The following is a 13478-nucleotide window of genomic DNA, read 5'->3' as shown; positions in this document are numbered from 1 at the left end:
AATGTCCTCCATCCTGGAAAATGTTCCCAATCCTGGTTAATTTACCCCGTCCAGGTAAATGTACCCCTTCCTGGTAAATGTACCCTATCGTGGCATGTTTCCTCCATCCTGGCATGCATGTTTCCTCCATCCTGCCATGCATGTTTCCTCCATCCTGGCATGCATATTTCCTCCATCCTGCCATGCATGTTTCCTCCATCCTGGCATGCATGTTTCCTCCATCCTGGCATTCATGTTTTTCCATCCTGGCATGCATGTTTTCCCCATCCTGGCATGCATGCTTCCTCCATCCTGGCATGCATGTTTCCTCCAGTCTGCCATGCATGTTTCCTCCATCCTGGCATGCATGTTTCCTCCATCCTGGCATGCATGTTTCCTCCATCCTGGCATGCATGTTACCTCCATCCTGGCATGTATTTTTCCCCATCCTGCCATGCATGTTTCCCCATCCTGGCATGCATTGTTCCCCATCCTGGCATGCATTGTTCCCCATCCTGGCATGCATGTCCCCCCCCATGCTGGCAAGCATATTTCCCCCCCATCCTGGCATGCATGTTCTCCCCCCCCAATGCTGGCATGCGTGCCCCCCCATGCTGGCATGTGTGTTCTCCCACCCCATGCTGGCATGTGCGTTCCCCCACCCCCATCCCACGCTGGCATGTGCGTTCCCCCCACCCCACGCTGGCTTGTGCATTCCCCCACCCCACGCTGCCATGTGCGTTCCCCCTCCCCCACCCCACGCTGCCATGTGCATTCCCCCTCTCCCACCCCACGCTGCCATGTGCATTCCCCCACCCCCACCCCACGCTGCCATGTGCGTTCCCCCACCCCACGCTGCCATGTGCGTTCCCCCACCCCCACCCCACGCTGCCATGTGCGTTCCCCCTCTCCCACCCCACGCTGCCATGTGCGTTCCCCCTCTCCCACCCCACGCTGGCATGTGCGTTCCCCCACCCCCCACCCCACGCTGCCATGTGCGTTCCCCCACCCCCACCCCACGCTGCCATGTGCGTTCCCTCAGCCCCACCCCACGCTGCCATGTACGTTCCCCCACCCCACGCTGGCATGTGCATTCCCCACCCCCACCCCACGCTGGCATGTGCGTTCCCCCACCCCATGCTGGCGCTGCCCCCCCATCACCACCTTGGCACAGCCGCACACGAGTTATAAAAAAAAAAGCAACACACAACTCACCTTCCTGCACCCGCTGCGCGCTGCTGGGTCCTCAGTTCCCACGCGGCCAGCAGACGACACCGGCGCCACTCTCTGACGCTCCTCCGTCTCCTAGGCAACACACTGCAGCCTGGGGGAGGAGGAGTGTCAGAGCGGAGGAGTAATGTCTCCTCCGCTCCAACACAGATTTGATCTGCCGGCGCGACTGCACTAGCAGACCAAAGGCTGCAGGATCGGGCGACAGCACGCGTGCCAGCAGAATGGGCTCAGCGTGCCCCTGGTGGCACGCGTGCCATAGGTTCGCCATCACTGCCCTATCACATAATCCCCTATCACATATAAGTTATCACATCCCCTAAGGGGACCGACATAACATTTTTTTTTTTTTTAAATATACATATATTTTTAAATTATAAATTTATTATTTATAAATTTTTTGGATTACGAGCATAATTTGTTCCGGGACTGTATTCTTAAACCAAGTCACTCTTATATAAAAGCGAGTTTTCCCATAGGAAATAATTGAAACACAAACAATTCGTTCCACAACCCAAAAATATTTACTGTATTTATACAAACTTATTACAGTAATACAAAATAATGTCTTGTAATCATATAAAGTGATTACAGCACACTAATACAAAATACTGTGCAGTACAGCAAAAAAACCCATAGAAAACAAATTAAACTGCACGTGAGCTTACAATAAAATTGTTGGTGTGTGGATGTACATTATAGAGAGAAAAAATGATGAATAAACATGACAACCTTTATTCTAGTACAATACACCAAAAACACACCTCAAATCTATTCTCCCCAAAATAAGGGCAGAAATAAGCCAAATATGGGGTAGGAATACTTCACAGGCAGATTACAGTACAAGCAATGTGCTGTACTGGTTAGCAGAAAGAAAGTACAATACTGTATCCACAAATGGAAATTGATAGACATACTATATAGTATATACTGTACTGTACAGTGGTATACTGTATACAGTACATATGTACAGAAAGTTACCTCCAGAGTGGGTCAGAGCGTGGTGAAAGGAGAAAAGCGGAAGTGTACACTGTGAGTATTTGCTCTTATTGCAAAGCATTGCTCTTAAACCAAGTTACAATTTTTTTAAAAAAGCTTTGCTTGTCTTGCAAAACGCTCTCAAACCAAGATACTCTTAATCCAAGGTTCCCCTGTATATAAAAATTAATGAAAAATATAGAAAAAAAATAAACATTTTGTATTGTTGTGTCCATAAAAATCCAGTATATCAAAATATAAAAGTAATTAACCCATACATTAAAATTCGTAATTAGTGATGGGTGAGCACTACCATGCTCAGGTGCTTGGTACTCATTAAGAGCAGTTGGATGCTCAGATGGGTGCGACTCAAGCACCTGAATATAATTGAAGTCATATGGGGAAACCTGAAAAAATGCTTGAGTCCCCCATTCACTTCCATTATACTCAGGGACTCGAGTCACGCCCATCCAAGCAACCAACTGCTCTTAATGAGTACCAAGCACCCAAGCATGGTAGTGTTCACTCATCACTAGTTGTAATGAGAAAAAAAAAATCAAAATGCCATAATTTTGTTTTTTCTATCACCACTTCTCCCTAAAATAATGCAATGAAAAGTAATCAAAATATTGTATATGTCCCAAATTGGTATTAGAAAAACAGTCAGCTTGCCACAGGAAACAAGTCCTCACACAGCTCCATTGACTGTAAAGTAGAAATGTTACAGATCTTGGAAAATGGGACATAAACCCCAATTAATTTATTTTTTAGAAACTTGTGAATTTTTGTCTTACTTTCTATTTGAGAATGCAAAATATTTATTCTACTTTTTTTTACAAATGCCCCAAGTATCTTCCAAACAGAATCTATAAAAAGTATTATAACAGAATATTTGAATTAAATTCAACATTTTAAATGTCATCAAGTATGACAAATGAGACACTTACCGATTAAGTACATGCCAATCCAATCTCCAGCATCCACTTCCTCCTTTATATCCCAATATATAACAAGATCCTGGGAGTGCCCTATAGCGTAGTAGGAGCTGCTGACCATTAGAGTTGACCGACTATCTGAAGTGACCAGGTCGGTGTCACTGGTGGACCGTGGTATAGTAACTCCTTCATGTGGACTGTTCCTGATATCCATGTTATGAAATTGGTCAGGGTTGTAACTGTACCTCATCGGTTCTTTGCATCGCCGCCTGTTTTGAGAGTTCCTCGATGGAGAAGCCATGGCAGCCAGGCCGAGGAACCTGTTTTGGTACAAATTCTGCAATACAAAATGTTTAAATAAAATTGAGAACTCTCGCTGACTAAATCTGAAATATTCGTAACTGTCTGATATGTAAAGTCATATGCTGATATAATAGTTGTATTCTTATATTTTATACTTATCTAGTTGGAATTCTAATTACAGTGGATATTTATTATAGGTATGTAAAATAGCCGTATTAGGTAAAAAAAAATAATAATGAAAAAATACGAAAAAGTATTATGATTATCATATTTGTAGTTGAAGTAATATTTTGACACTTTCTCCACTGCTAGGCCTCATTAAGATGTCTGATTTTCATATACATGTTCTATTCGTATTCTGCACTGATAAAACACATACACATTATAATTTATGGGGCTCTTCACACATGCATGTTTTTTTGCAGACTGTGTGCAAGCAGAAAAATTAGGGAGACATATCCTTTTTTAATTCGAGTCCCACATCAAAGTTATCAATACAAGTCTATGAATCTGTGAAAATCAATGACAGCACATATTTAGCATCCTGGCATCAGTGTGCTGTCTGTGATTAAAATTGCCATGGTTAGAAGAAGCTTTGCAGTCTCTTTCTTGCTATAAAATTACCAATGAGGCAATGATGGTAGAAAGCAACACAGTGACCAAACACTGATGAAACTCAGACCATTTTTTTGCCTATAAGAAAAACCACCAATGTCTGAATGAGGCCTTAAAGGGTTGTTCCCTAAATCACAAATAATGTCTTATCAATCAAATAGGAAATAACTTTTTAATTAAGACATAATGTTTGGCACACCATGCTAAGTCTGAACTGGGTGCAAAAACCCTAAAAAACTTCACTATATAAAGAAAAGGGCTGCACACCAGCGACAGTGCAAGGGAAATAAATGTAAAGCAGAAACTGCTATGTGAATACTGACATGTACTGACGGTCCACATTATACATATGTTGCCTGGGTCTCAGCTTCCCATATACGGTAGGTTTTTTAACTGCAAGAGAGGACACACACTAGCTAGAGACCCCAATGTAAGAGAATACCGTGACGAGGTGTTGGGGCTCTGTTGTATTGATCAATTCAATAGCTACTGTAATGCTGCCACCAGGGGGAGCCAGAGCTCTGCAGCAGACGACACTACACAGAGCAATGAGAACCAGGGAGGAAATGCACAGCGTTCTCATGCACTGCCTAATCAGCACAGCTGAGAAGCAGAGCTGCAGAGCATGCAAGGAATAGTCACACAGGCTGGGTCAAACACCGTACGGGCAGAAGCAGGACCGGAGGGACGAGCAAAAGCGGAGTCAAAGTCAGGCCAAGGTCAGTACCTGAGGAAGCAACAGAGTGGGGAATAGGAGGGGAAACACAGGACAGGAGGGACGACCAGGGGACAGAACACAGACAAGGGCACGGGGGCACAGGAACAGACAGATCAGGATATCACTCACAGGACCAGCAATCACAGGCAAAGCAGAGCTAAGCTTATAGCCGACGCTGGTTCACTGGAAGTGTCAGCTTTTAAGGCATCCAGGGGCCGGAAGTGAGGCCTGAGAGAAGGCTCCGCCCCCTAGCCATGTGGATAAAGAGGCGAATCATGACAGCTACATTTCTCTTTATTCTTAAAGTTCATAGCAGTAATGCAGATAACCATTGTCATATTTTCATTTTTACATATAGCTATTGTATTTTTCATGTCAGTATTCACACAGCAGTTTCTGCTTTACATTTTGTCCCCTTGCACTGTCGCTGGTGTGCAGCCCTTTTCTTTATATAGGAAATAACTTTTTGACCAGTGAGGGTCTGACCTCTGGGACCGCCAGTGATTCTGAAATCAGTGCTCTTGAATTCCCAGAGATCAGTGCTCTGCAGCGCTATATTGAAGCAGAGGTGGAGCAGAGGCACGTATGTATGACCTTCCCTCCTCAAATTGTCAAGGCCACTGCCGAAAAACCTTTATCCAATAGACAATGACTGGCATGGAGGCCAAGCATGCATTCTTATGATCCATTCCGTACAGGGATGCACAGCACTCATCTCAGGGTCCAAGAACCCCAATCTTGGGATCGCTGGTGAGCTTCTCAGTGGTGAAACCACCAATGATCAGGAACTTTAAACTTGTGATTTGGGGAATAACCCTTTAAATCAATTTGTTTAATAGATGAATTACTTATGAATTATAAAACTGTTTACATAGATAGTATTTTTTAAGGAAATTCTGCTAAAAATAAACTAAAACCTCTATATGGAAGACCTAAGTATCATAGTCAGGGTCAAGATCACATCACATGTAAAACTTGCACTTGGGCCCAGAAAGTAAGCATCTTCCTACTATTAAATTCCATATAAGCAGGGCCGTATTTGCCACTAGGCACCTGTGGTCCCGTGCCTAGGGCGGCACGTTGAGGGGGGGCGGCACTTTCTGGCAGCAAAAAAAAAAAAAAAAAAAAAAAAATATGTAAATTTTTTTTTTTTTTTTTTTTTTTTTTACATCCCCGCCCCCCGCCCCTCCCTCCGTTGCACTTCGCTGTGTTCTCGGGGGGGAGGGGGGGTTGAGAGGGAGAGGAAAGGCGCACTTCTGTCTCTTTAAATACACGGAGGGCCCCAGGCATAGTGAGCTGATTAACCCCGGAAGTTCCAGCACGGCAGCACCTGCACTTCCGGGTCAGAGGCGCGCGGGCGCGCCAATCAGCTCACTGCCCCGTGCTGCAGCGTCCAATTCTGCAGACAACACACGCCGCGGAGGAGGACGCGACTGGAGCTGGAGCCAGCCAGGAGAAGAGGATAATAGCAGAGCAGGGCAGCAGGCACCGGAGCAGGTATGCGTAAGGCAGAGCCTAGAATGTATGGGCACCTTACAGGTTAGTTGATGATCGTTGCGATGCCTCTTTTTGGCTGGGGGGAGGCTGGGAAAAGAGAGAGGCTGGGGGGGGAGGCTGGGAAAAGAGAGGCTGGGGGGGAGGCTGGGAAAAGAGAGGCTGGGGGGGGAGGCTAGGAAAAGAGAGGCTGGGGGGGAGGCTGGGAAAAGAGAGGCTGGGGGGAAGCTGGGAAAAGAGAGGCTGGGGGGGAGGCTGGGAAAAGAGAGGCTGGGGGGGAGGCTGGCAAAAGAGAGGCTGGGGGGGGAGGTTGGGAAAAGAGAGGCTGGGGGGGGAGGTTGGGAAAAGAGAGGCTGGGGGGGGAGGCTGGGAAAAGAGAGGCTTGGGGGAGGCTGGGAAAAGAAGCTGGGGGGAGGCTGGGAAAAGAGAGAGGCTGAGGCTGGGAAGAGAGAGGCTGAGGCTGGGGGGGAGGCTGGGGGGAGAGAGAGGCTGAGGCTGGGGGGGAGGCTGGGGGGAGAGAGAGGCTGAGGCTGGGGGGAGGCTGGGGGGAGAGAGAGGCTGGGGGGGAGGCTGGGGGGAGAGAGAGGCTGAGGCTGGGGGGAGAGAGAGGCTGAGGCTGGGGGGGAGGCTGGGGGAGAGAGAGGCTGGGGGGGAGGCTGGGGGGAGAGAGAGGCTGAGGCTGGGGGGGAGGCTGGGGGAGAGAGAGGCTGGGGGGGAGGCTGGGGGGAGAGAGAGGCTGAGGCTGGGGGGAGGCTGGGGGGAGAGAGAGGCTGAGGCTGGGGGGGAGGCTGGGGGGAGAGAGAGGCTGGGGGGGAGGCTGGGGGGAGAGAGAGGCTGAGGCTGGGGGGGAGGCTGGGGGGAGAGAGAGGCTGGGGGGAGAGAGAGGCTGAGGCTGGGGGGGAGGCTGGGGGGAGAGAGAGGCTGGGGGGAGAGAGAGGCTGAGCTGGGGGGGGAGGCTGGGGGGAGAGAGAGGCTGGGGGGAGAGAGAGGCTGAGGCTGGGGGGGGAGGCTGGGGGGAGAGAGAGGCTGGGGGGAGAGAGAGGCTGAGGCTGGGGGGGGAGGCTGGGGGGAGAGAGAGGCTGGGGGGAGAGAGAGGCTGAGGCTGGGGGGGGAGGCTGGGGGGAGAGAGGCTGGGGGGGAGGCTGGGGGGAGAGAGAGGCTGGGGGGAGGCTGGGGGGAGAGAGAGGCTGGGGGGGAGGCTGGGGGGAGAGAGAGGCTGAGGCTGGGGGGGAGGCTGGGGGGAGAGAGAGGCTGAGGCTGGGAGGGAGGCTGGGGGGAGAGAGAGGCTGGGGGGGAGGCTGGGGGGAGAGAGAGGCTGAGGCTGGGGGGGAGGCTGGGGGGAGAGAGAGGCTGAGGCTGGGGGGGAGGCTGGGGGGAGAGAGAGGCTGGGGGGGAGGCTGGGGGGAGAGAGGCTGAGGCTGGGGGGGAGGCTGGGGGGAGAGAGAGGCTGGGGGGGAGGCTGGGGGGAGAGAGAGGCTGGGGGGGAGGCTGGGGGGAGAGAGAGGCTGAGGCTGGGGGGGAGGCTGGGGGGAGAGAGAGGCTGGGGGGGAGGCTGGGGGGAGAGAGGCTGGGGGGGAGGCTGGGGGGAGAGAGAGGCTGAGGCTGGGGGGAGGCTGGGGGGAGAGAGAGGCTGGGGGGGAGGCAGGGGGGAGAGAGAGGCTGAGGCTGGGGGGGAGGCTGGGGGGAGGCTGGGGGGAGAGAGAGGCTGAGGCTGGGGGGGAGGCTGGGGGGAGAGAGAGGCTGAGGCTGGGGGGGAGGCTGGGGGGAGAGAGGCTGAGGCTGGGGGGGAGGCTGGGGGGAGAGAGAGGCTGAGGGGGAGGCTGGGGGGAGAGAGAGGCTGAGGCTGGGGGGGAGGCTGGGGGGAGAGAGAGGCTGAGGCTGGGGGGAGAGAGAGGCTGGGGGGAGAGAGAGGCTGGGGGGAGAGAGAGGCTGGGGGGAGAGAGAGGCTGGGGGGAGAGAGAGGCTGGGGGGAGAGAGAGGCTGGGGGGAGAGAGAGGCTGGGGGGGAGGCTGGGGGGAGAGGGAGGCTGGGGGGAGAGAGAGGCTGGGGGGGAGGCTGGGGGGAGAGAGAGGCTGGGGGGGAGGCTGGGGGGAGAGAGAGGCTGGGGGGGAGGCTGGGGGGAGAGAGAAGCTGGGGGGGAGGCTGGGGGGAGAGAGAGGCTGGGGGGGAGGCTGGGGGGAGAGAGAGGCTGGGGGGGAGGCTGGGGGGAGAGAGAGGCTGGGGGGGAGGCTGGGGGGAGAGAGAGGCTGGGGGGGAGGCTGGGGGGAGAGAAAGGCTGAGGCTGGGGGGGGAGGCTGGGGGGAGAGAGAGGCTGAGGCTGGGGGGGGAGGCTGGGGGGAGGGGCTAATGCTAGAGACAGAGTACAAGGGTTGAGGGATAGTGCAATGACAAAATCGATGGGGGGAGTGTAAGGACTCAGAATGAGAGGGGGGCAGCATTGGGAGCTCAGTATGGAGTGGAGCAATGTAGGGGAGTCAATATCAAGAGTGGGGTAGTGTGTGTGTGTGTGTGTGTGTGTGTGTGTGGGGGGGGGGGTCTCAGCATAAGCGTTAGTGTGGTGGTCTTAGTATGATGAGTGGGGCAGCATGGAGGTGTCATTATGGAAAAGAGTAAGGCAGCATTAGGAGCTCATGGAGAGGGGCAGCATGCATGGGACATTGTGAGGAGGGGGCAGCATGCATGGGACATTGTGAGGAGGGGGCAGCATGCATGGGACCCTGTGAGGAGGGAGCAGCATGCATGGGACCCTGTGAGGAGGGAGCAGCATGCATGGGACCCTGTGAGGAGGGAGCAGCATGCATGGGACACTGTGAGGATGGAGCAGCATTCATGGGACACTGAGAGGATGGAGCCGCATGCATGGGACACTGAGGAGGGGGCAGCATGCATGGGACACTGTGAGGAGGGGGCAGCATGCATGGGACACTGTGAGGAGGGGGCAGCATGCATGGGACACTGTGAGGATGGAGCAGCATGCATGGGACACTGTGAGGAGGGAACAGCATGCATGGGACATTGTGAGGAGGGAGCAGCATGCATGGGACACTGTGAGGATGGAGCAGCATGCATGGGACACTGTGAGGATGGAGCAGCATGCATGGGACACTGTGAGGATGGAGCAGCATGCATGGGACCCTGTGAGGATGGAGCAGCATGCATGGGACCCTGTGAGGAGGGAGCAGCATGCATGGGACACTGTGAGGAGGGGGCAGCATGCATGGGACCCTGTGAGGAGGGGGCAGCATGCATGGGACCCTGTGAGGAGGGGGCAGCATGCATGGGACCCTGTGAGGAGGGGGCAGCATGCATGGGACCCTGTGAGGAGGGGGAAGCATGCATGGGACCCTGTGAGGAGGGGGCAGCATGCATGGGACCCTGTGAGGAGGGGGCAGCATGCATGGGACACTGTGAGGAGGGGACAGCATGCATGGGACACTGAGGAGGGGGCAGCATGCATGGGACACTGTGAGGAGGGGGCAGCATGCATGGGACACTGTGAGGAGGGGGCAGCATGCATGGGACACTGTGAGGAGGGGGTAGCATGCATGGGACATTGTGAGGAGGGAGCAGCATGCATGGGACACTGTGAGGAGGGGGCAGCATGATGTGAGGACAATGTGCAGATCATATTTCATAATTGAGGAAGGTGTGGTGGGTATAATTTATAAGGGAGGGCAGTGTGTAGTTTATTAGGGGCAGTGTGACAGTCACACTATATAAGTGGGGATGGTGTGGTGGGAATATTTTATACTCATGCTATGTTTTGATGTGCCTGTGGTGATCCCCATTGGGGGGGGGGGTTAGTGCCCTTTGTTTCTCATTGATACTTTTTAAAGTGTTTTACAGAGTAGATCTGCCTTAAACAGATGTCGAGTGCGAAAATTCAGTGTTACGTTGTCACTAAGGGGCGCGACCACTTAAAGTGCCTAGGGCAGCACGAAGGCAAAATACAGCCCTGCATATAAGGACCTGAGATAATGAATTTTGTGTCTCATGGTACATTATAGTAGAGATTCTATAATGTTTTTATAGAGACACTATAAAATTATAAGACTCAGGTGTTTTATTAGGGTGAGTGCACCAGGTGTGGCAAGTTCCACCTACAACATAGTTGCCTGAACCCACTGAAGTTATCTTGGATCTGCTACGTGATGGCGTATGTGATTTTGGTATCAGGAGGTGAACAATGTTGATGTCCATCACTATGTGCTTCCCAGGATGCATAAAGGGTTTAATGAATAAGACAGGTGCACGATACCTGCAGGTCATACATGAGTTTTTGCAGGCACCTATCATCAGGACATCATCAGTTACTACAGGTGTTCCACACTAATTAAATTGGTCTATTAAATTTGGGTAATGCAGTCAAAAAATATCTGGGCAAACCATGTTTGGTTATATAACCACTGCCTAATGTTTAACTGCATCACACAGAGTGAGAAACAGTCGCGAGTCACCTGCAGCTCCTGCCACATTCACATTCGTGATACCTAGAAGTCCTGTTTACTGGTATAATGACAGCCAAAGCTTTTCCACAGAAATCATCATGAGTCGGTATAACAAATTCAAGAGGTTCCTACCTTATCCACATTCAGATCTGCTCTTTTGTGAAGGGCTAATCACAAAAGTCACCATCTGAAGACCTGTTGTTCATAGTTATTTGCTAGATGTGGTGTTAAGGCACCAAGCTGGCCGAAAACCATGAGCCACACATCATGGGTCTGCAAGACACATTTGGCTCCTGAGCTACTGGTTGGGGACCTCTGCCTTACCCCAAGGAAAGTGTATTTATCCTGCCTGATAATTGTTTTCTAAATAAATGGGTGATCCATGACTGTGATATTAATCACCTGTCTCTAGGATAGGTGATCAAAAGGATAAAATAGATGAGGACTGACTACCACCAATACCACCAATACCGAACAGTTGTAATTAGTACTTAGATTTGCTGGATTCAAGCAATTTATGACCCCAGAACATTACAGCTCTTTACACCATGTAGTGAAAATTCCTGGGTACTGCAGCTCATCTTCCATTCGCTTCAATAGAAGATGAGAGACAATATTAGGAAATATCAACTACAAAGTGTATGGAGCAGAGCAGTTTCAGCTCTACACATTGTTTACATCTTGTTTACATCTTACTGCAAATATCCAGTATCCAGTGAGCTGTTGACCTATGCTTTTAGGTCATCAATATGTAATGCCTTATATTGGAATCCATTTTTTGTGTGTATACAAAAAAGTGAACTTTTTTGATTATGCTCAATTCAATTTTCATCCATTTTCATCCATCTATGGTCTGTGTTTACCATCAGTGTAGAATGTGTTTTTCTCACATGCTAAATAAATAATTAGATTTTCTTAGCTTCTCCTAACCACTGAACAGTGAAAAGTGGATGTGACGCTGGTTATCATCACTTGTCACGGCAACCCGCGATACAGAGTAGCCAAAAAGTCCGGGGTCAAATACCAAGAGTGTACGTCAAAGGCAGAGGGTCAAGACAAAAGAGTGAAGAGATCACAGTCTGATGTCAAATCCAAACAGTATCTATAGAAACAAAGGGTCTAGGCAATGAGTAGTTAAAGGGCAAGGTCTTAAATCAAGTAGGAAAAGATCAGAAAAGCAAACGCAAGGTAAATACTCCACAGAGCACAGCTATGTCTGTCAATAGTATGACAATTGCCAGGCAGCTAAATAGCCGGGCAATCACCCTGAAAGGTGACACGTAAAGAAAGCCCAGCAGGTCCAGCCCATGATTGGGCTGATGAACAATACTGACAGCTCAGTCCACCCCTGAAATCTATAGGGCGGCTGAGCGATCACTCATTGCGTGCCTAGGACACAGCTTCGTGACAGTGGAGAGAACTGTGGATGGCACAGATGGCATTCGAGTGCTAAAGTGTTTTTTTTTCTAGAACAATCAGTCATTAATAAAAATTACATGTAAAGATGCCCATAGACTATTATGGGCATTTGTTCTATCCATAAGACACGTCTGTGGAACTCAGATCTAAGAATAAGGCTTTAGTAGTGGATAACCGCTCTAACTAAAGAAGAGGTATCTCAATATGTACAAGACGCCTGTACCAAGAACTCCACTTAAATACACATGATTTAAAAAAACGCTTTATGGTACCGAATTTGGCCATGAGGACATACGGTATTTACTTGTATACATCTTGGGATATGACTGCAGGACATATAGGAGATAACTTTAATTTTTAGCTTGGGGAAAGGACAGTGAAAAAAAAAGATACAGTGAGTGGTGTAAAAATAAAGAACTTCCCTATGCGTGAATTACAAAGCATGGTGATAAATTATAGCTCAATGTGAGAACAAAAGTCCTTCCCTTGAGAGAATATATTCCATGCGGCGCACTGTCAGACATCAGAGTCCTGCTCTCTGGTCACAGGCCTCAGATACTAAATAAATAACAGCACCTTCACTGCATAAAATGCTATCGCTGGTTTTCTGTCTGAAAATCACAGATAAAGGACTTAAGGCACATTTGCAAAATTTCATTTGGCTGTGAATTATGCATGTGTCACTTATTTATAAAAAAATAGGGCCTTTACCAATATATTTAGAATTCAACTGAACCCTTCAAGCACCGCAGCATTTTTAGCCTCCAGTACCAGAATACATTTATTTATACATTTTATTTATACATTTTATGAAGCTTTCATTTTTTTATGTTTTCCTTTATGTTTCATTTATATTATTTAAAAAGTTAGGCAAAAATGCAGTCTTTATTATTTTTTAGTTTATGGCACATACCAATCATTAAAATGGAACTATAAATCTATTTTTCAGGTTGTTACCAAATGTACATAGGTAATTATTTTTTTTACATTACTTTTTTGTATACAATTTTTTATCAAATACTGAGCTTAATATTATATGCTTTTATTATATATGTGAACCGCTGTGATTTTCCTGCATTAGAAATAAATGTGTCATCCAAAGACCCCTCCGTCCATCTATGCCACGATTTAACTTGGTTCTCTAAATGGATATACTATTCATTAATATTTCTAGGACTAATCAGCCTCTATATGCAGATTGTATGCATTAAACTATTAACTTATAACAGTACTCATGAACAGTAGATTGCAATATACCAGTCGAGCTCATAGTGCAGGGTAGTTCATCTTGACGTTAGGTCACCAGGACTATTTCTTGCTGTGAAATTGCCTTGTTTTAGACTCCTGTCACCACTCTTT

At 49.2% G+C, this 13478-nt stretch overlaps 1 protein-coding gene across 3 annotated transcripts in view; it reads right to left on the bottom strand.

Annotated features, from left to right (window-relative positions):
* The window catches only part of HECW1 (HECT, C2 and WW domain containing E3 ubiquitin protein ligase 1), a 498317-nt gene that overhangs the window by 293573 nt on the left and 191266 nt on the right, over positions 1–13478 (bottom strand). For all 3 annotated transcript variants that reach the window (XM_075315148.1, XM_075315147.1, XM_075315149.1), the window contains one exon: positions 3135–3459. In XM_075315148.1, the coding sequence (XP_075171263.1) occupies positions 3135–3459 (325 nt within the window). The remainder of the gene's footprint in view (positions 1–3134; positions 3460–13478) is intronic.

The sequence above is a fragment of the Anomaloglossus baeobatrachus genome, chromosome 6, assembly GCF_048569485.1.
Source record: "Anomaloglossus baeobatrachus isolate aAnoBae1 chromosome 6, aAnoBae1.hap1, whole genome shotgun sequence".
In the NCBI taxonomy this organism is placed as follows: domain Eukaryota; kingdom Metazoa; phylum Chordata; class Amphibia; order Anura; family Aromobatidae; genus Anomaloglossus; species Anomaloglossus baeobatrachus.
This window is presented reverse-complemented; position numbering and strand designations above follow the sequence as displayed.